The sequence below is a fragment of the Herpailurus yagouaroundi genome, unplaced genomic scaffold (genome assembly GCF_014898765.1).
Source record: "Herpailurus yagouaroundi ecotype Mexico unplaced genomic scaffold, PumYag 166, whole genome shotgun sequence".
Classification (NCBI taxonomy): domain Eukaryota; kingdom Metazoa; phylum Chordata; class Mammalia; order Carnivora; family Felidae; genus Herpailurus; species Herpailurus yagouaroundi.
Window position 1 is genome coordinate 7,838,779 of NW_024412407.1, and position 20,801 is coordinate 7,859,579.

At 39.1% G+C, this 20,801-nt stretch overlaps 1 protein-coding gene across 2 annotated transcripts in view; it reads left to right on the forward strand.

The window, feature by feature from the left end:
• The window catches only part of SLC38A4 (solute carrier family 38 member 4), a 71,963-nt gene that overhangs the window by 37,377 nt on the left and 13,785 nt on the right, over positions 1-20,801 (forward strand). For both annotated transcript variants that reach the window (XM_040488358.1, XM_040488357.1), the window contains exons 2-12: positions 4,005-4,234; positions 7,470-7,560; positions 8,063-8,178; positions 11,158-11,231; positions 11,816-11,908; positions 16,626-16,707; positions 16,798-16,880; positions 16,981-17,039; positions 17,890-18,165; positions 18,278-18,357; positions 19,693-19,793. In XM_040488358.1, the coding sequence (XP_040344292.1) occupies positions 4,116-4,234; positions 7,470-7,560; positions 8,063-8,178; positions 11,158-11,231; positions 11,816-11,908; positions 16,626-16,707; positions 16,798-16,880; positions 16,981-17,039; positions 17,890-18,165; positions 18,278-18,357; positions 19,693-19,793 (1,174 nt within the window). In that variant the 5' untranslated portion in view covers positions 4,005-4,115. The remainder of the gene's footprint in view (positions 1-4,004; positions 4,235-7,469; positions 7,561-8,062; positions 8,179-11,157; positions 11,232-11,815; positions 11,909-16,625; positions 16,708-16,797; positions 16,881-16,980; positions 17,040-17,889; positions 18,166-18,277; positions 18,358-19,692; positions 19,794-20,801) is intronic.

Consider the following 20,801-nt stretch of genomic DNA (forward strand, 5'->3'; position numbering starts at 1 on the left):
CCTGGCTGAAGTCGGACGCTTAACCGACTGCGCCACCCAGGCGCCCCAAAACCTGCAAGATTTAAGAGCAACCTCAAGTACTACCTAAGTTAACCCACGTCCCCTTCATTCACAAAGATAGACAACCTAAGGTCACTAAGAATTTAAGGAAAACCAGCAAGCAAGAGAAGGACCAAGTTGAACAAACAGAATTAACTCCAGAAAAAAAAAAATACATAAATTTAAGGAGCAAAAGAAGCTTTTGAAAACTTCCAATCAATGTCCTTAGAAAGATTTGAGGAAATATTGCATCTGTAAAACAAACATAAAAAGATAGGATGAAAAAAAGAGGGAGAAGTTCAAAACCAAGTTATTATAAACTCAAAACATGACTGTGAAAAATAGTTAGTGGACAGGTCAAAAAGTAAAATAGGGGGCGCCTGGGTGGCTCAGTCGGTTGGGCATCTGACTTTGGCTCAGGTCATGATCTCACAGTTTGTGGGTTCGAGCCCTGCTATGGGCTCTGTGCTGACACCTTGGAGCCTGGAGCCTGCTTCAGATTCTGTGTCTCCTTCTCTTTCTGCCCCTTACCTACTTGCACTCTGTCTATCTGTCTGTCTCTCTCTCAAAATAAACATTAAAAAATTAAATTAAAAATAAATAAAATAGATATAGCTTAAAAGTAATGTGTGTTATACAATAGAATACTACTCAGCCATAAAAAGAATGAAATCTTGTCATTTGCAAGGACATGGAGGGAGCTAGGGAGTATCATGCTAAGAGAAATAAGTCAGTCAGAGAAAGTCACATGATTTCACTCATATGTGGAATTTAAGAAACAAAACAAACGAGCAAAGGAGGAAAAAGAAGAACGCAAACCAAGAAACAGACTTAACTATAGAGAACAAACTGATGGTTATCAGAGCAGAAGTGGTGGGGGCATGAGTGAAACAGGTGATGGGGATGAAGGAGTGCACTTGTGATGAGCACCAGGTATTGTATGGAAGTGTTGAATCACTAAATTCTGCACCTGAAACTAATATTTACACTGTAGGTTAACTCACTGGGATTTAAATAAAAACTTAACAAAATAAACTGTTTTTCTACTTAATACTTCTTCAGACCAAGTCTGAGGGCAAAGCCAAGTCATTTTTCCAATGTGAAACAGCTCAGAAATTCTGTTTACAAACATGGACACACTGTGTAAGAGGAGTCAATCAAGGTGGATTCCAGCACAATGCAAAATGAACTGAAGAAAGAAGATAGAATGGTGTTCAGAGGACATTGGCAGCTGAGTGAGACCCAGAGGGTGGAGGAGGAGACCATTCAGAAAGTAACAGTGGTGAAAAATTCGCTTTCAAAGTTTTAATCACAGAGGACTTCTATATCATTTATTATGCTGTCAAATATACCACTGGTTCTTTGGAGCATAGTATGAACACAATCATAATGTTGTAAATGCCGATTGTTGGTTTTTAGTGTTCAAAACAACCTACAGAAAATTACGAGACTTAGTTGTTTTACAGAATAATATGAAAGTATTATGAATCTCAATATTATAAAAAGCATTTCATTAACCAGAACAATTAGAAGTGCGTGAGAGGATGGATAGAAAGAAGTACGCTAATTTCCTCATCTGTCATATGCACGAGTCTAGAATTGATAAACCATCTCAGAGGTTTTAGTGAATAATTTAGAAGGACTAACTCTATATAAAGAACTAAAAATAGAAACGGTCATTATGATTCTTGCTCTCAAGCAAAACTAGTCTGTGTGATGGGTGAGAAACTTTTTTACTCATTTAATACAAGTTTCTATTTTTTTCTTTAACCATACGCATGTGTTCCATTCTTTGACTTTTATAGTTATAATTTTTCATTTGTTACTATACACACACACACACACACACACACACTACCTCATGTTCATGAATATATTCATTTTTATTCCTTCTACTTAAAATACATACACTATGTGTTTTGTTTTGTTTTGTTTTGTTTTCCTTAATCCTGAGAGCTACTATCTTTTTTTTGGTTCTGGACAATTCTCTGCCATTATGTCTTTCTATTTTGTTTCTCCCTGGCCTTACATGTTTCTCATATTAGGAGGGCTATTAGATTATGTTAAATTTCGGGGCACCTGGGTGGCTCAGTTGGTTGAGCGTCTGACTTTGGCTCAGGTCCTGATCTCACGGTCCGTGAGTTTGAGCCGCGCGTCGGGCTCTGTGCTGACAGCTCAGAACCTGGAGCCTGCTTCTGATTCTGTGTCTCCCTCTCTCTCTGACCCTCTCCCCGTTCATGTTCTGTCTCTCTCTGTCTCAAAAATAAATAAACGTTGAAAAAAAATAAAAAAAAAAGAATATGTTAAATTTCTTATTCTTGCTTCCCCCCACCATGTCTCTTAACTTTGTATTTGTCTTTCTTTACCTATTTGTGATATAATTTGAGTGATTTCCATGGACCTATCTTCCAGTTTCATGACTCTCCCTTCAGCTGAGTTCTCTTTATTTCAATGATTTTTTTTTTTTTTTTTAGAATTCCTTTTCGGCTCTTTTTCAAATAAACCTGATCTTTTACAATGTTCTTATTTTATGAATTTTGTTTCTTATTTTGAATCTTCCTATTACTTTTTATTATGTTGTAAAGTCTCTTTTAAGTTGCTTTGCCATCTCAGGGGCGCCTGGGTGGCTCAGTCAGTTAAGCATCCGACTTTCGGCTCAGGTCCTGATCTCACGGTCTGTGAGTTTGAGCCCCACATTGGGTTCTGTGCTGACAGCTCAGAGCCTGGAGCCTGCTTCAGATTCTGTGTCTCCTTCTCTCTCTGTCCCTTCCCTGCTCGTGCTCGGTCTCTCTTTCTCTCTCAAAAATAAACATGAAAAACAATTTTTTTAATTAAAAAAGAAATAAGTAAATTGCTTTGCCATATCTAGTTACTTAAGTATGAATCTTATATCTCATGCTTACTGATGTTCTTCCTGAGTTTTCATGTGGCTTTTGTAATTTAGGGTTGTGAACTCATCAAGTGTTCCTTCCACAGATGTGCTACTAGCGCACTGGATTGCAGAGCCATTTCCATGTGGTTGTTTTATATCTGTCAGGGGACTTGTGGATTTCATGAGTTCGAGCAATTTTTATGTTAGTTTCTGTGCTCAGGATTTTCTTACCAAACAGGTAGTGCACATTTGAGAACACCTTCCAAGAGTGATAGTATTTCTCCCACTATAACAGTTAAAGAATGGACTGATTCTAGCAGTAAAAACTTAAGAAATTGTGTCAACAACATATGATGGATTCACAGTTTTTTGTTTTTGTTTTAAACACAATGCCAGTCCACCCCTTTTTATGTTACTATGAAAATGAGGTTAAAAAAAAGAAAAGAAAAGAAAAGTGCTGGGATTCAAAGCATTAAAGGCAGAGTAGAACCTAAAAGCTGAGTCTCTTTGTTGTTAAAATGCATTTTAATTTTTATATGGATGTTGACTGATGCTTACTCAAAGATCTTGGCTTCATGATCCAAGTGCCTAAAAGCAGCTCCCTTAGCATGATCCTCCTATCCTGTGTTGCCTGTTATCAAGCATTTTGGTGATGTTAATTCTTTCATGCCCAATTAGCAAATTCAAGCAGACCATTAGATTCTGCTTTGTTAGGTCTTTGTCAACAATTCACTTTTCCTTTCTTTTAAACCATGCAATTTGCTTACAAATAGAAAAGCTTCTTCAAGATCACAGCCAGGTGTTATTTTTTTTCTTCCCACAGTGAATAGTAAAACACTTGCCATGTTGATATACATAGGCACTCTATAAATATCTGCTGATTGAGCAATTTATTGATGATTTTCCTTCGTTTCTTTGATTTTCCCTTTTTTGTATTGGGTAAAGGAAACTTGCCAGACATATTTATATGACAGTTTCAGGAGTTTACTTTCTTTCCATGTTTTTATAGAGACAATACACAAAGTAGGTGATTCTATATTCATTTATCTAGTCAAAGAAAATTACAATGGTTTATTTTGTGTTCCACTCACAGAACAGAGTGTTCTGAACATCAGCCCAAAGAGGAAGAACCTTAAGCTGAAGGTACAGCCTACTGTTTACACTGAAGAAGCTTGTGTGTGGACAAGAAGCGCTGACAGCTGAAATGGATCCCATGGAACTGAGAAATGTCAACATCGAACCTGATGATGAGAGCATCAGTGGAGAAAGTGTTCAAGATGGCTACACTGGGATGGGAAATTTAGAAAAGGCAGCAATGAGCAGGTATGGGGTTAAAGATGACCAGGTTCCATGGAAAAATGAGAGGTTTGTGGATGTGAGAAACAATGTTTTTCAATTCATTACCTATTTGAGAGATAACAATGACATCGATGTTAACACATCAACTTTCTGATCCTAAAGTATTCATTATTACATCATTATTCTGTGTCTCTGATTTAGACTGTGTGTGACTAATTTAGAATTGAAGTTATAGCATTCTTGTGTCATTAATATAGGATACTTCCAGTTATATTAGCCTACCATTTCTTTTACCTCTTGGACTATTTTCTCTGATACCTCTTCCTTTGACTGCCCCTTAAATGCTGCTGCATCTCCAGAATTTTGTAGGGATTCTTTGGTCACTAAAAGTGTCCTGTGAGCAAGCTCATTCACAACTATCACGGTCTCACCCACTGAACGCATGCCACGTCTTGGGCCTGTTAGACATCTCCACTTCCTTTCAGATCGTTATACCCAACTGTGTGCTACACATCTGTACGGGGTGTCTCACATGTCAGAATTGATACCATTCATCCTTCAAGACACAGCTCAAAGTCAGAACTCTTATGAAGTCCGGAGGTGGAAGTGACCACCTGCTCCTTTGTGTGCCCTCTCTCGTCATTATACTGCTACAACAGGCTAATGGCTTCTGTGGCCCCAGCACAAATCACACGGCCTGGAATGTGATAGGTGCACAATAGCCATTTGATAAAGTAAACTAACTCCTCACCATATGGTATATAACATGAATGATGCACGACTTAAGACACTTAGAAGGAAATTTTTGACCAAATCTCGACCTGAGGTAGAGAATATCCTTAGACAAGGACAGCTCATTTCATTTCACAACATCCAGGAAAGGCCGCAGGAGGAAGCACTGTTCTTCCTCCATGGAGCCAGTGGAGTAAATTTTCGTGCTGTTGGACCAGAGAGGCCACAGACATGCAAATCGTGGTGTTTTCTAGGTTGAGCAACCCTTGAGAACGCATGATGTGGCAGAACACAGGGCTCTGGAATCTGTAGAGTGGATATCTGAGTTTGGAGACGATATGTATCTTCCGGAAGCCTCAGTGAAAAATGCAGAATGACAAACCAGCACCTACCATTCTCGGGGTGAAGTGAATACCTGAAAGATCGCTGATACTCAGTAAACCTTGTTTCTTTGTCCTCCACTTTGTCACCCTTAGTAAACTGATCAACTCTGATGGCTCTTGTTTCTGAGAAAGATGAGCATAGATGTGATCTCTGCAGAGGTGGCCGAGCTGAAGGGGATGCCCTCCCGAGAACAGTCCTACAGGGTCATTCGATTTGGGCTCTGAAAGCCATAATGGAAAGAGCAGGAATGCTTTTGTTAAAACTGTATAGAGTGTTCTGGGCCACTTACAGTGCCTTAGCTTTTAACTCCTGACTCAAACATCATTTTGCAATTTTACAATCACTCTTAAAAGATGGGTTTTGCTTACATTTGGTTTGGATTGTTCCCCTAAATATGTTTAATTTCCCAATTCATTTATTTGAAATCATTATACTTATGTTTTCAATACAGGCTGGGTTCAGTATCAAAACATTTAAGACGTTCAAAACATTTCTCATATATTTTATCCAATATTGTCATGTGTTATTATAATTCATCACATGCCAAAATAAAAACTTACAAACGACTCAAGAAAGAAACTCTTACTTACTTTTACATTTTACATTTTACAAACTACTCCTGGACTAAAGGATTCTAATGTATTGATTAAGGTAAAAAAAATAAAAAAGAGAATGTTGGCATTCCAGAGTTTAAATCTAGATGACACTTTTGCTTTATAATCCTTAGGCCTGCTTTAGGCTCCATTTCATCTTATTGTCTGTTTCCAACTATGAGCATTATGTACCAGTCTCCACGCAGCAAGTATATTAACTACCGACAATTAAAATAAAGCACCAAAAGGGAGCAGGGGGTTGCGGGGGTTAGTGCGGGGATGAAAGAAAGCAGCATCTGAGGGCACAACGCTCCCTATAAGAAATAGGAGGATGCCAGGAAATGTTCCTAACTTATGCACAGGAAGCATCTGGAAAAGCACATAAAGCTTAGTAATTTTGTCAGCTGGTCCTGCATACACTTTACGTTGTTCCACATTCTCAAAAAGGAACCTGGTTGTCCCTCTTGCTCGCAAGATATTTTCAGGATTAGCTTCTATTACAAAGGATAACTTGTACAGATCGCCTATAATTATTAGTCAAGCCTTTTGGAAACGTGGTGGTAGTAGATCTATATCCTCAAAACCCCTGGCAGACAACTGTGGGACCTGTACAGGAAGGCAATGTGCAGTTGCCAGCCTCTGCCCAAGTAGCCCACAATCACCACGGTGTTCACAGATCATGACATTTTAAGGTCCTGCTTCCTTCCCGGCTCTTCCAATTTCATGGGTGTCTTTAATGCTTTTCTTCCTTTCTCATCGTCTAATAAGCCAAATGTATTTCCAGAGCAGTTAAAATCCTCGCACTCAGACACAAAAACCAAACACGACACAGAGCTACCACTGAACTACATTCCAGCACGGGATAGGTGAATATACAGGTGGAGCAAAAAAAAAAAAAAAAAAAAAAAGGAAAAAATACCAGCTACAGGGCCCTGCCTGGGGCTGCAGGGCGCCATGGAAGATCCTAGACTTGGAGCCTAGTGGGTGTAGGCATGGTACTTCCCTTTTCTGAGCCATGGTCACCTCATCCTCACAGTAGGGGCGTGAAAGTTCCTCTCACAGGGATATTCGAGCATCGACTGAGTTGAAGATCACAGGCCCAGGCCCTTAGCAAATATCTACTGAATTGAGAGAATCATCTGATTATGGTGGGGCAGGAGTTGAGAAAACTCAGTCACTGCTCCGGTACCCTCTCTTTGTGAGGGCCCTAAATGGAAACCGCATTAACTGTCATTCTCTTTCTTGCAGAGTTAATGTGGGAAGAAGAAATGTGGCTTAAAAAAAGAGGCCAACTGAGAAAATTTTCTCCTTTCCTAACTTCGTCTCTCCTTCCCAAATTACATTCATAAGTGGAGGGCAGTTGTTGGTCCGGGAGGACCACTGATATGAAGAGAAGGGGGGGAAGGAAGAGAAGGAAGAGAAGGGGGGAAAAGGTTTCAGCGCCTTGTTTTTCCTCCTTGATCCAGTTACTTAGGTCACCCGAAACAAATACAATTCAGAGCATTTACTTAGATGTTTTTACTTTATTTCTTTTTTTTATGTGCATTCAGTCAATTTACTAACGAAGATGCTGAAAGTCAGAAATTCCTGACAAATGGATTTTTGGGGGAAAAGAAGCTGGCAGATTACGATGATGAACATGTAAGTGAATCTCTGCTTTCAGGCAGTAAACAGGACTTGAGGGTGTCTGATCTACCTAGGTCTCTGTGGGAAAACAATGTGACTGAAATTTTCCAAGCCTTGATCAGCACATTCTCTGTTTATTCAGGCCCTTACTGGAATAAGGACTTGTTTTTCCTGTTCGCCATATGGCTACATAAATCATTTATGAAATTCATTTGTTTTTTGGAGAAATCATTCTAACCCAAATGTAGTCTGCAATCATACATGCTTTCCTTTCTTTATGTTACTCAGCCTGTATTTTTTATTTTTACTGAGATCCTTGCTAAAACCAAGCATTCCATTCCATTGAAAATTACATGCTTTTACTGAAGTAACAGCTTTTGTTCACTGTGATTTTATCTTAGTCTTCAATTTTGAACCATAATCTCCTCCAGCAAAGATAATGTGAGAATAAGAATAATTTGAAAAAGGTCACCCTTTTGGCAAATATTTGCTTCAAACGTGCCCCTTTTTCTTTAAGCATCCTGGAACCACCTCCTTTGGAATGTCTTCATTCAACCTGAGTAATGCTATCATGGGAAGTGGGATCTTGGGCCTTTCCTACGCCATGGCCAACACGGGGATCATACTTTTTATGTAAGTATTTGGTTCAAAGCCCATGCACACCTGGTGTTCTTTCAGTTAACAACCTCAAGTCTGATCTTTGTGAACAATAATGCTCTGAGAAAGTATTAGCATATTTTTCGGCTTATAGACAGAACAGCAACCTGAGGAATGATCAACTGCCCCTAACCAAATGGCAGAAAGTATATGTGCTCAACCACCCAGAGTGCTGGAACAGCCCTACCAGTCCATAGAAAGCAATTCACAAAGTGATTCACCGTAAAAAGATCTTTCCCAGAAGCAGATCTGGCTTTATCACACTCTTAGGAAAGATCCCATTCCAATCCAGGCCTACAGATCCCTGCATGCTCCGATCTCTTCTTGTGCCCCATCCCCTACGCCCCCTAAATGCCTGATACGATGGGCACACTGGCCTTCTCTCCATCCCAGAAGTTGCCATATTCCTTCTCACCACAGGGCCTTTGCACATGGTCCTAGTATCCTTTTCCCTTTCTTCCTCATCTAGTTAACTCCTCATAGCACATCTCCCCCTCCCCCTCATCGATACCTTCCCTGACTTCCATGACTGGGACAAACACTCCCCACAGTTTTAATATTTTAGTGCAGTTGTCTGATATATTTGGTTAGTGTCTATCTTCTTCCTTGCTAGACTATAATCTCCAGAGGATCGAGCCATTGTCTGTTTTCACCCACCAGATGTCTGTATCCCCAAGACCTAGCATAGTGCTTTGCATAGAAATATTTGCAGAGTAGCCAAAATGTATTCCTAGACCTATGTACTTGGTCAAATGCTGCCTAAGGACAGCAGTGCCACATAGCTGACCTGGAGGATGGATATCACATCATCTATGACAGACGGCCACAGGTGTTTGTGTACCTTACATACAGCCTGGTATTTTCCAAGACACAGTTGGCAGTAGTGAAATTCTTCACAGGAATAAAGTCTAATATTAGTCAGGCATCTGTGTGAATGTAGATTGCCACCCCTAATGCAATGCCAGGGTGTTAAATAACTGTCTAAGAATGCAATGCTTATATTATATATAAATATATGCTATTTATGTTTTGAACATCATTTGTGATTATCTAATCACACAGCTATTTGAGGGCTAAGGATCAGGCAGGACTATAAATATTTATATTGTGTTAGTGCTTTGGCCTGTTTTAGGTATAACATTTTTTAGCTGAATGGATTTTTATGTCAACCACTCTTTATGTCATGTTTGAAATAAAGGGTTTTTGTTTAATTCTCTGAATCTTAATGGCTTAGAGATGTGTTCGTATACATAGTCGTATACTTCTGTAATGTACGCTATCTCTAAGACTGCCTTCTCCTTAGTAATTACACATGCCATTACAATCAGAAGTTATCATCGCTTACTGATGAACAGAAATAAGAAACTCTTCCCCCGATCCTAGGGCCACAAGATTATTTTCAAGGAAGAAGAATATTCCACTTTTAAAACCGACAGCCTCGGGGCGCCTGGGTGGCGCAGTCGGTTAAGCGTCCGACTTCAGCTCAGGTCACGATCTCGCGGTCCACGAGTTCGAGCCCCGCGTCGGGCTCTGGGCTGATGGCTCAGAGCCTGGAGCCTGCTTCCGATTCTGTGTCTCCCTCTCTCTCTGCCCCTCCCCTGTTCATGCTCTGTCTCTCTCTGTCTCAAAAATAAATAAAACGTTAAAAAAAAATTAAAAAATAAAATAAAATAAAATAAAACCGACAGCCTCATTTCAGGCCTAAACAACATTTAACAGATTAAGATGTCCAGAGCAATTAAACTGTTATACATGATGGGGTATGTTCTGTGTATCCAAGTGGCACAGACTGAATGCAGCCGTCTCCCTTAATTCTCAACAAGTGACACAGGATTTCATTGGTTTTACTTTTAGTATTTTTGGCCAAAGCAAGTATATGTCTAGAATACAGGGAATGCTCATTATTTTTCCAGGAAACAAAATTATGCCATCTGAATCGCATCTTTAAAAACAGGGAAGTTCACAGGGCATATGGAAAATTTTACGAATAAGTCATTGATTACAGTTCCGGTAAACAGACTTTGTGGAAAGCAAGAGCACAATATAGCTAGTTAGAAACACTTGAAACTCGTGGCCCAAATGCACATTTGCAAAGTTGACTTCATCAGGAATTACCAAAGAATTAGATCGATTGTGGCAAAATGTTTATTGTTGTGTAAAATAAAGAATAAGGGTTTTTTGTTGTTGTTGTTGTTTTGTTCTTTAGGTTTTAGGTAAAGGTTAGTATTGTTCCTTTATTTATTATATAGGTGCTTCTATCCATGCTCTTATTTCTGCTTTCCAAATCTTGTTTTTGGAGAAACACTGATCACTGTATAAGAATCCCTATGTGCCTGTGGACACGTGGAGGAGGCTGAACCAGAAAGAATTCTTTCTGAACACATATAAAGGCATTTTCCTGCACCCTATACTTCCTTCTCTTTTTTTCTATTTTACAGGCAATTGCCTGAGCTGTGGCTCACAAGTATCTTGCCATCTAACATGCAGGATCAGTAGTGGAGTTTAGACTCTGCATGCTTTGGTGTCTGTATTTCTAGATTTTACATTAAAATTTAGCCAGGCCGTCAAATAGCCCTTAAATTATAAATGTGGCTGAGACTATCACACACACCTGATGTACATATACCCATATGCTGAGTAAGTGGGCATAGTGTTTGCTAATTTTGCTGTACATTCAGCATCTAAGTTATAAACCAGATTCCACTAGTGGAAAGGTTAGGAACTTCTGGTGGTACATTTTAGCACATAAAATATAGCAAATTCCCGTTGTGTGACAGGAAAGGGTATGTGTAGAGTTCTGAAAAGAATTTCTCAGCTTCCCCCTAATCCACATACTTTTGGAAGGTTAATGACTGAAAGGGCCCATGTGATAATTTATTATAATATCTAACATGAGTTGTGTCTTCTTGATTATAGACATTTACATTTATTTTCTACTCTCTATTCCCTTCCTAGAATCATGCTGCTTGCGGTAGCAATATTATCCCTGTACTCAGTTCACCTTTTATTAAAGACCGCCAAGGAAGGAGGTATGCTACCCCTTAAGTCCAAGACGTCCTATTTTGATTCTTGTTAAAGGTATTTCAGTCGATAGCTCTAGAACTGGAGGATGATTTTAGTTAATTTCACATTGCATTTTCTCTGACCCCAATGACACGGCCTCTCAATGTTTTTAGTAATTTGGGCAGCTCAGGGAAGTGAAAGGCAACTGGCTCAGGTTTAAGCCAAATAGAGAAAAGGAGCCTTGATGGATGACAGAAATAACAGTTCTGACGTGCTGCACAGAGCTAAGATGAATGAAGCCATTGCTTCTTGTCTGGAGAACATGTAACATATTTGGTATTGGCTTTTGAGATTGCATCTTTTGGGTTTATAATTTCTGTGTGGTGTTTATGTACACATTTGAGACTCCAGTGTGCAATTATAGAAATATTTTAGTCCTTAAAACAATCCTTTTAGGGGCGCCTGGGTGGCTCAGTCGGTTAAGCATCTGACTCTTGATTTCAGCTCAGGTCATGATCTCACGATTCATGAGATCGAGCCCTGTGCATGGAACCTGCTCTCTCAAACAAACAAACAATCCTTTTAAAAAGTGTTTTATTTTTTATTATAGGGTCTTTAATATATGAAAAACTAGGGGAAAAGGCATTTGGATGGCCTGGGAAAATCGGAGCTTTTGTTTCCATTACAATGCAGAACATTGGAGGTAAGGGCATATAGCTTTCCCTACCACTTACACTTTCGAGAGAATGTTCAATAAATAAGAAAACTCTTACAGCAATGAACAAGCACCTTAAATACAGAAAAACAGCTGCTTTACATTCAGAAATTTAAAAGACAAGAAGATTGTTAAGTAGATTTACTGTTCCTTAATCAAAAATAACAATATCTAAGAAAATATTATATAAGATCCCACCAAATGTATTCTAGAAGTATAGAACAAAACCTCTTGATATCAAATGCTATCATGGCCTTAATTTTACTTAAGAAAAATTAAAGCATTAGTGCTTATTTCATTGTTGGAACAGTTGAGGTTTCCTACGTATGATGGGGTTTATTTCATCAAACTGAAAATTAAGTATCTGAAGGGTATATCCAAGTATTGGGTATCCTTCAGATAACCTGTACAGAACCAGCCCATTGGAGTGTGTCCCAAGAAATTGTGCCAAAGCAGAAATTCGGCTAGACATCAGAAGCATTATGATAAAACCACAAATCCTTGGTTCTACAGATTCTTATAATTCCTACTAAATTATAATTTCCAGAGCCTAGAAATACGCATTTGTAATAGCGTTCCAGGTGATATGTTTGCCCACCAGCTTCACTGGTCCCGTGGAGTCTTTGACCCCCAGAAGGCATCCAGACCCATTTTCCCATGTCCTACTGTCTATGTCCTCTTGCTTGGCCTGGAAGCTATCATCACACAGCAGCACTTCTTTCCTCACCTCTCCTGTCCCCAAACCTGCCATTCTATTCTTTTCTTTCTTCTCTCAATGAATACCAGCAACATCCAGTTTCTTAAGCCAGGAATCTTACATATCACCCTAAACTTCTCCCTCTCTCCCTAACCGTGAATGTCCAAATACCACCTCCTGTCCAGTCTATTATCTTACCTGCCTTGTGAAGCTCTCCTCTCTTTCTAGTCTCTCCCCCATAGTTCAGGTGATCGTTGTTTCTGCTCAGACTCTTGAATTAGCCTTCTAACTGGGCTTCCTGCCTTGAGTTTCTCCTGCTCTGATCTCCAGATCAGATTCAAATCTAGTGTTGCTTCTCACACACATAAAATTCTTTAGCATGCCCTCATTATTTTCAGGGTAGAGTTTAAACTCCTTGGTCTGACATAGAAGGGTCTTCATCTGCCTATTTTTCTGATACCTTTCCTATCACCCCCATATCTACCTAGCTACCTAGCTTCTATATGTCCTGTCATACCACAACAAACCATATTCAGTTCCCCTTTCATAGGCCTGCCACCCTAACACACACACACACACACACACACACACACACACACACACACTCGTTCTGTTTGCTCCCATGACTTCTCCAGATTATTAGGTACTAGTTCCCCTGGGCTCCCTTGCGCCCCCATTTATGTATATCTGATATGTTATTGTTTTTAAAAAATATTTTAAAACCACTGAGTAGAGAATAGACTTTTAGAGTCTGATGCACCCAAATGTGAGTCTGTTTCTGCCACTGTGACTTTACTCCAGTGGGTCTAATTTGTCCATCTATGAGAATGGGAGTATTATTCCATCTCACAAGGTCATTTTGAGGATGAAATCAGACAACATATGGCACATAATGAGGGTTCAGTACATCCTTTCCTCCCCAGTTCTCAGATTCAATGTCACTGGAGCCCTCCTGATTTTTTTTTAAATGGGCATAATTATAAGACAAATACATGCTAACTGTGAAAAACTGGAACATGACATAAATACATACATTATAAAGAGATGTTTATATAAGTCACCCTTAGAAATAACTACTTCAGTAATTTCTCTATGCAAAAGTATATTGTTACTGTTAAAATGGATCATCTTATAACACGGATTTGCAGCTTCCTTTTTTCTTTACCTGACAATATGCCTTGAATGTATTTGCATATTCTTTTTAATGGCTCTGAATTTTCCATTGTACAAATGTACCATAATTGGTTTACTGAATCCCTTATTGACATTTTAATAGTGAAAAACTGGAAACCATACAAACAATTGCTACAATAAATAAATGTGCACGGCAATCTTGCAAGGAGGTAACCCTTCTTAATAAAATCACTGGAGGGGCGCCTGGGTCACTTAGTTGGTTAAGCCTGAGTTCAAGCTCCTTATCGGGCTCTGTGCTGACACCTTGGAGCCTGGAGCCTGCTTCAGATTCTGTGTCTCCCTATCTGTCCCTCCCCTGCTTGCACTCTGTCTCTCTCTCAAAAATAAACATTAAAATGTTTTTTTCATTAAAAGAAAAATAATAAAGTCACTGGAGTTATCTAGGATTTCCCAAATTCAGCAATTCCTTTAGTAACCTTTATCCAATTCTAACTGCTCCTGCTAAAGGACAGTCGGTAAGCAGATGAATAAAATCCAGGCATACCTTCGTGATTTGTATTTATTTCTTTTCATATTTGTATATATTAAGATCACAGCTCCGGGTAGAATTTGGCAGGAATTCCAGGATTATTTCATTCATTTTACTGGGTTTGGCCCACAAGCATAGAGGCTCCCCATCCCCACCAAATAGACCGCTTTACATTTGGTTCAAATTTTTAGCCTTTTCAAGACTTAAAACATCAAGCATTTCATAGTATCACCTCATAGCTGATCTAATTTATTTGTTTGAATAACTGAAATACCCTGACACATATCTGGCCCTAAACCCCAAGGGCTGGGGGACAACCACAACATCTGTGGCTCAAAGTGTAGCTACTAAGTAATGGAATAAACTATAAAATGGTCTCTCAAGATGCACACACATGAAGGAAGTATGGCTTTAAGGCGCTAACACAAAATTTCATATACCATTCCTGAAAATGCTCTCACTTTGGTTACTCTGTGTGATTAGTAGTTATTTTAGCCTAAGGGAAATCACTTGTATTTCTGTATTTAGCAATTCCACATTTAGAACATTTAACTTTCTCAATCCCCTGAAAAATTAACATTTACCACAGATGTTTCAACATTAGCAGAATAATGTTGACATTACCCAGACAGGTCTGGATCATTCTAAATTTTCGAAGACCAAACACATTAACAGTGGTGACATCACTGAAAGTCAGCAATTAATAGCTCTAAAATTGAATGGTACCTCACTGAGCCAGTTAATCAGAAATATCTCCTCTGTTTACGCACCATAAGATTTAGCTTTAGCCAAGGTCTTTGTAAAGATTAACCAAATAATATTTACAGAAGACACATCAGGTATTGTAAAAATCATTTCACTTCACAATAGAGGAGAAACACTGGCCTGGGGATCGGGGATCTTCTATTTTGGATGTGGTCTGTCGTTTTCAATCTGTGTGATCTTGGGTATGTCATCTAAGCTTTCAAACCTTTATGGCCTCAGCTGTGGAATGAAGATAACATACATCTTGCTGATTTACAAGGCTTTTCAGCTGATCAAATGGAGTGAAGTGCAGTACTAAACAACACAGGGAGTTATTATCACCATTATTACTTGTTTGAGGTTAAGTATTTTGAAACTACTAATAGCACAATTTGCAACCTAGAAATCTGCTTTACGTGTCTGTGAGCAAAACTTCACCAGAAGGATGGAGCACACACTTTTTTTTTTTTTTAGCAATGCAAAACCCGTCAGTTTTATTTTTAAGTTAATAAAATGTATTTTTATTTTTAAATGCTTTCAATGTTTATTTACTTTTGAAAGCGAGACAGAGTGTGAGCAGGGGAGGGGCAGAGATAGAGGCAGACACAGAATCTGAAGCAGGCTCCAGGCTCTGAGCTGTCAGCACAGAGCTGGATGTGGGGCTCGAACCATGAACCATGAGATCATGACCTGAGCAGAAGCCAGATGCTTAACGGACTGAGCCACCCAGGTGCCCCAAAATGTATTTTATTTTTAATTTACTGGACCATGTGTCAAATTAGCATTCTACTTCACAGAGTGGATGGACTTAGAAAAGATGTTGCATAAATCCCTATAACTTTTGGCAAGATTATATGTTATGCATATGTATACATACATCTTTTTCCAGGGAGAGGGTTTATAGATTATATCAGATTTTCAGAACAGTACATGATCACACGTGGATCATTTGTCAAGATGCTCAAGAGCTTTTGCCACTTGGTATAATTTTTTATTTGGTCAAGAAGAGACTGGGATATAGAGAAGAGAAAATTCACTGACAAAAGTGGGAAAGCTATCATCACTTTCTTTTTTTATCAATCCAGTCAGCCTCCAGTTTAGACAATTAGTGGTCTGAGGCTTTGGGTGCCCATCAGGGAGGTTACAGAGGACTAGACTAGCGCCCACCCGGGGAAGCCAGAGTGACAAATAATCTACACAGCACCGCCCTACAGTTCTGCCCTCTCTCCTCTGGCCGATGCCTGTTGTTGCCAGGCCCCTGCCCAAATGATGGACACAAAAACAGGCACACTTAGTACAGGCCATCATGACGTCTAACTGATGGAACAACTTTACTAAAAACCTCAGAGCTGGATTAAAAACAGAATCAGCATTGATACTGTCAGCAAAGGTCCATGTGCAAGAGCCAGAGGGCCAAATACCTATTTTTGAAAAGAACTCGGAAGCAGTACAAGATATACTGGGTGGCTTTTCTTTCTGTTCAGGGGATCAGATGCACATCTGACGGGAAGACTGAATGTCCCAAAGGCCAGGACTTCTCACAACTTGCCTGTGACTTTAGTGCTATGTGCACCACTAAGCTGTCACATTTTCCATTTTAGCAATGTCAAGCTACCTCTTTATCATTAAATATGAGCTACCTGAAGTAATCAGAGCATTCATGGGACTTGAAGAAAATACTGGGTATGTCTTATGTTCTCTCTACAACATCCTTTGGCTGATTCTACTTGGTCTTTTCTGATCCTAATATTCTTGACGCTCTTTCCCTTGTAGAGAATGGTACCTCAATGGCAACTACCTCGTCATATTTGTGTCTGTTGGAATCATTCTTCCACTTTCTCTTCTTAAAAATTTAGGTAAAGTCACCTTTAGTTTTTATTTTCATTTCCTATTCCAATAGGTAAGTCAATTGTAGATACTGTATTCACCTTACAGAATTTCTCTGCTAACTTTTAGGTTACCTTGGTTACACCAGTGGATTTTCTCTTACCTGCATGGTGTTTTTTGTCAGTGTGGTAAGTGATTTATTGACATGATCCTTGTAGGTTGGTGAGCATGAGACACATAGTCCCTGAATTAGTGTCCTCATTTTTGTTCAAGCAATTCACTAGCATGAAATACTTCTTGCATCACAAGCCATTTTCTTATATTCTAATTTGGAATGAGAAAAGAACAGTCATGATTTTAAAAATAGTTGAGTTAGAATGTCAAGGCCATTGCTAATAGTATGTTCTAAGCACACTGGATATATATTCGGACAAAAGGAACCCTTCAAGCAGTAACATGATAATGATCTAGTATTTAGAAAGGTGGAGGAAGACGTGAAGAGTCCCAGAAATCAATGAGCTATAGAATTATTCATGTCTACATCAGTCAGCCATCTTCTCCTACACATTCCACCCATGAAAAGAGGGTAATCCCAGTGGAATTAAAGAAGAGATCTTTCTCCCCATTGCCCCCACTCCCTGCCAAAAAGGGAAACTTTTGTAATATCCTGGATGCCAAAATGTATACAGCATTTCCCCAAAAAAGGCAAAAGAAGATGGGAAATTTTTTGATAATCCATATTAATTTGAAGAAATAAAAGATATGAAATGTAGCAAGGAAATGATCATCTTTATCACAGAAGAATATGGATGATTCTTAGAGGAGATTCGTGCAAAATACTGTTCTATTGATTCCCAGGGACAACCATCCTTCTAACTCTTTCCTTAGAGCAGAGGCTAGAGAGTCTCCATTGTCTATTAGCCTAAAGGGCATCTTCAGCAGAGGCCCCTCACCACTACCCCATAAGCTATATAAATGGATTTTTGTTTCACTGTTCTCATTGTTCACTGTTTTTTTTTTTTTAATGGCTGGGCCTAGGTGATTTACAAGAAATTCCAAATACCCTGCCCTCTGCCTGTTCTGGATCACAATGTTGGAAATCTGACATTCAACAATACACTTCCAGTGCACATGGTAATATTACCTAACAACTCTGAGATTAATGGCGTGAACTTCATGATGGATTACACCCACCAAAATCCTGCAGGGCTAGATGAGAACCAGGCCAAGGACTCTCTTCATGGCAGTGGAGTAGAGTATGAAGCACACAGTGATGACAAGTGTCAACCCAAATACTTTGTGTTCAACTCCCGGGTAAGTGATGAGCCTACCAAAATGGCTGGGTCTTCATTTTATAAGCTGAGATGGCTTGGGATTGCCATCTGTGTTGAAAAGCTACACATGCGTTGTTGTCTTTGTTTTTCAGACGGCCTACGCAATTCCCATCCTAGCATTTGCTTTTGTGTGCCACCCTGAGGTCCTTCCCATATACAGTGAACTTAAAGAGTAAGGCAGCCATCATTTTAACATTCTAACTTGTTTTGAAAATGTGCTCATATGTTCAGAGGTGCTTTATACAAAAGCATGGTTAATGGCTTTCTCTTCAGAGAAGGTTTGTGGTACATACCACTCATCAGTAATGTATTTTAACCAAAAAGGTATGAATTAGCCCCCTCCCTACACTACCGTATCTGCTTCCTTCTCTCCCATTTCTTCATCCTAATGGTCCACAAGAGGAATTTAGGTCAGGGGGAGGAAGAGCCAATGGCTAGAAGAATTTTGGCAGGAATGAAAAATTTGAATTTGAAATTTGCTAGGAATGATGTCACCTCAGCTATAAATGACCGCACCCATGAAGACCAAAAATTATGGCTAAGGTGACCTTGCAAAGCCATTGATGTCACTTGTGCTCTGTCTTTAACCCTTGTCTAGAAGACATTCACCACAGGGATGTGCCAAAACCTGGCCTTCATTGTCTTATCTGTACAATGGAGACAATGGCTAGACAATCTTGTTTCTTCTAGCTGAAATTCTAGGATTCGTTTGTAGTCTTCCCTTTGAGGCTGTTGACATCTACTTAGGTATGTAGTGTGTCTGAGCCCTCTAGCACTGCTTTCCCCTTTACCTTTAGAGAAAGGTGGCCTATAGTAATTCTCACTTTATTTAATCCGGATATCAGTAACCTCACTCTTTATTCTCAGTACATAGCAATATTTGCTTCACAAATTCTGATTTAACTTATAAAAAATTTGGGGAACACTTTCAATTATTTTCACTTTACTTGGAAAATCACATGCGGCATTTACTCTACACTTGACCTTAACCGAAGATCAAGAAGTGATAGCAGTTACTCCAGAAGCCCGGCAATTGACTTTAAGCAGCTGGGTGCCCTCCAGAATGGTTTCCAGGCGCTTCTAGGCTCTCTTGTGGTCTGGACTCATGCAAGTTGTGCTTTGCTGATTCTAGTAGGTTTGTGTCCTCCCACATGAAATATGAATCCCATCTCACTATGAAGTATGAAAGCTTTCTACATTAGCAGACAGTTGGATCTTTGTGTTAATTACATTCTTGCGTACTCAGTAGACAAGTATATTTATCAACACAAAATAAACCAGTCTTCTTCTAGGAAAATAGTTGTCTCTAAGACTGACAAGAGTAGTAGTTAAGAAAAATGGAAACAAATCCCCCACAGCTCTCTAGGACAAGTTTAAAGAAGCTATGTTTCTGTATGAGATATGTGGTTTTATAATAGTACACAGGCATACATTCTTTCACTATTTTAGAAATTTTTTTACTAAAAAAATGATAAAAAAAAACACTGAGCTTTTGTTTTCATTTCAGTCGGTCCCGGAGGAAGATGCAAACAGTGTCAAATATTTCCATCACGGGAATGCTCATCATGTACCTGCTTGCTGCCCTCTTTGGTTACCTAACCTTCTATGGTAGGTCACTCTGTCAAAGTCATTCTCTTAGTGCAAATCCTAGTTGGACTGATCATTAACCCGGGTAGGTATAATTCTTTTAATTACCCTCTATAAGCAGCATGATCTATAGTCCATGTAGTCAACTAACATGCTATTTTAGCCTTGTCACTTGACCTAAGAAAATGGGACCTGAACCAGTCTAGCTAACAAGTTACAACAATTTGTGAATTCATACATGTTTAAATGAACAGCCCTCAAATCTACATTATTTTCCTTACGGGATAGATTATATTTCCTTGACTTTGACTTCTTAGGCCATCTCATGCTAGAAGCAATCACAGTGAATCCAATCGTATGTTGCAAAGCTTTCTTGGTGGAATAACTAACTACTAAGCAAATGGTAGGGAAAGTGCAAAGTCCTTGAGTTGGAACCTGCTTCTTGTTTGCCAGTCAAGTGGGATCTGGGGGCTTGGAGCATTAGGTAAATTCTCTGGCTTATCCCATTCTATTCTGTTATAGTGAACAGTTTCCTGAGAAAAGACGACATGACAGAGTTCCACTCAATCTGGGAGGCACTACCAAAAACAAAAAAAGTTACTATGGACACATTAGATTATGCCTAAAACAATTTCTCTATGGCATCTTAATGGACACAAAAGTAGGATTGTTATTGCACTCCACTGAAGCATAGCCTAATAGACAAATTTCAGGGACTTAAACATTGACCTGTTATCACTAATCAGTGTAATCAACATAAATAAACCTTTTGTTTAAACTTATCTTTTTAGTTGTTTTTTTCTTCTGATTCACTAAATTAAATTGATTACTAGACAAATTGTGAAGGAAAAGACTGGGGAGGGAGCACCATTTACTTGTTTTTTTTTTCTATTTGACTAATAGTTGGCTATTAACCAAGCATTCACTTTAGATTGGGCATTAACTGCTCGTTGGTTGTGAATTCATAAAAGTTAGATCAATACCACTGAAGGTATTTTTACCCCGTTTTATCTGATTTGGAGGGGCGTA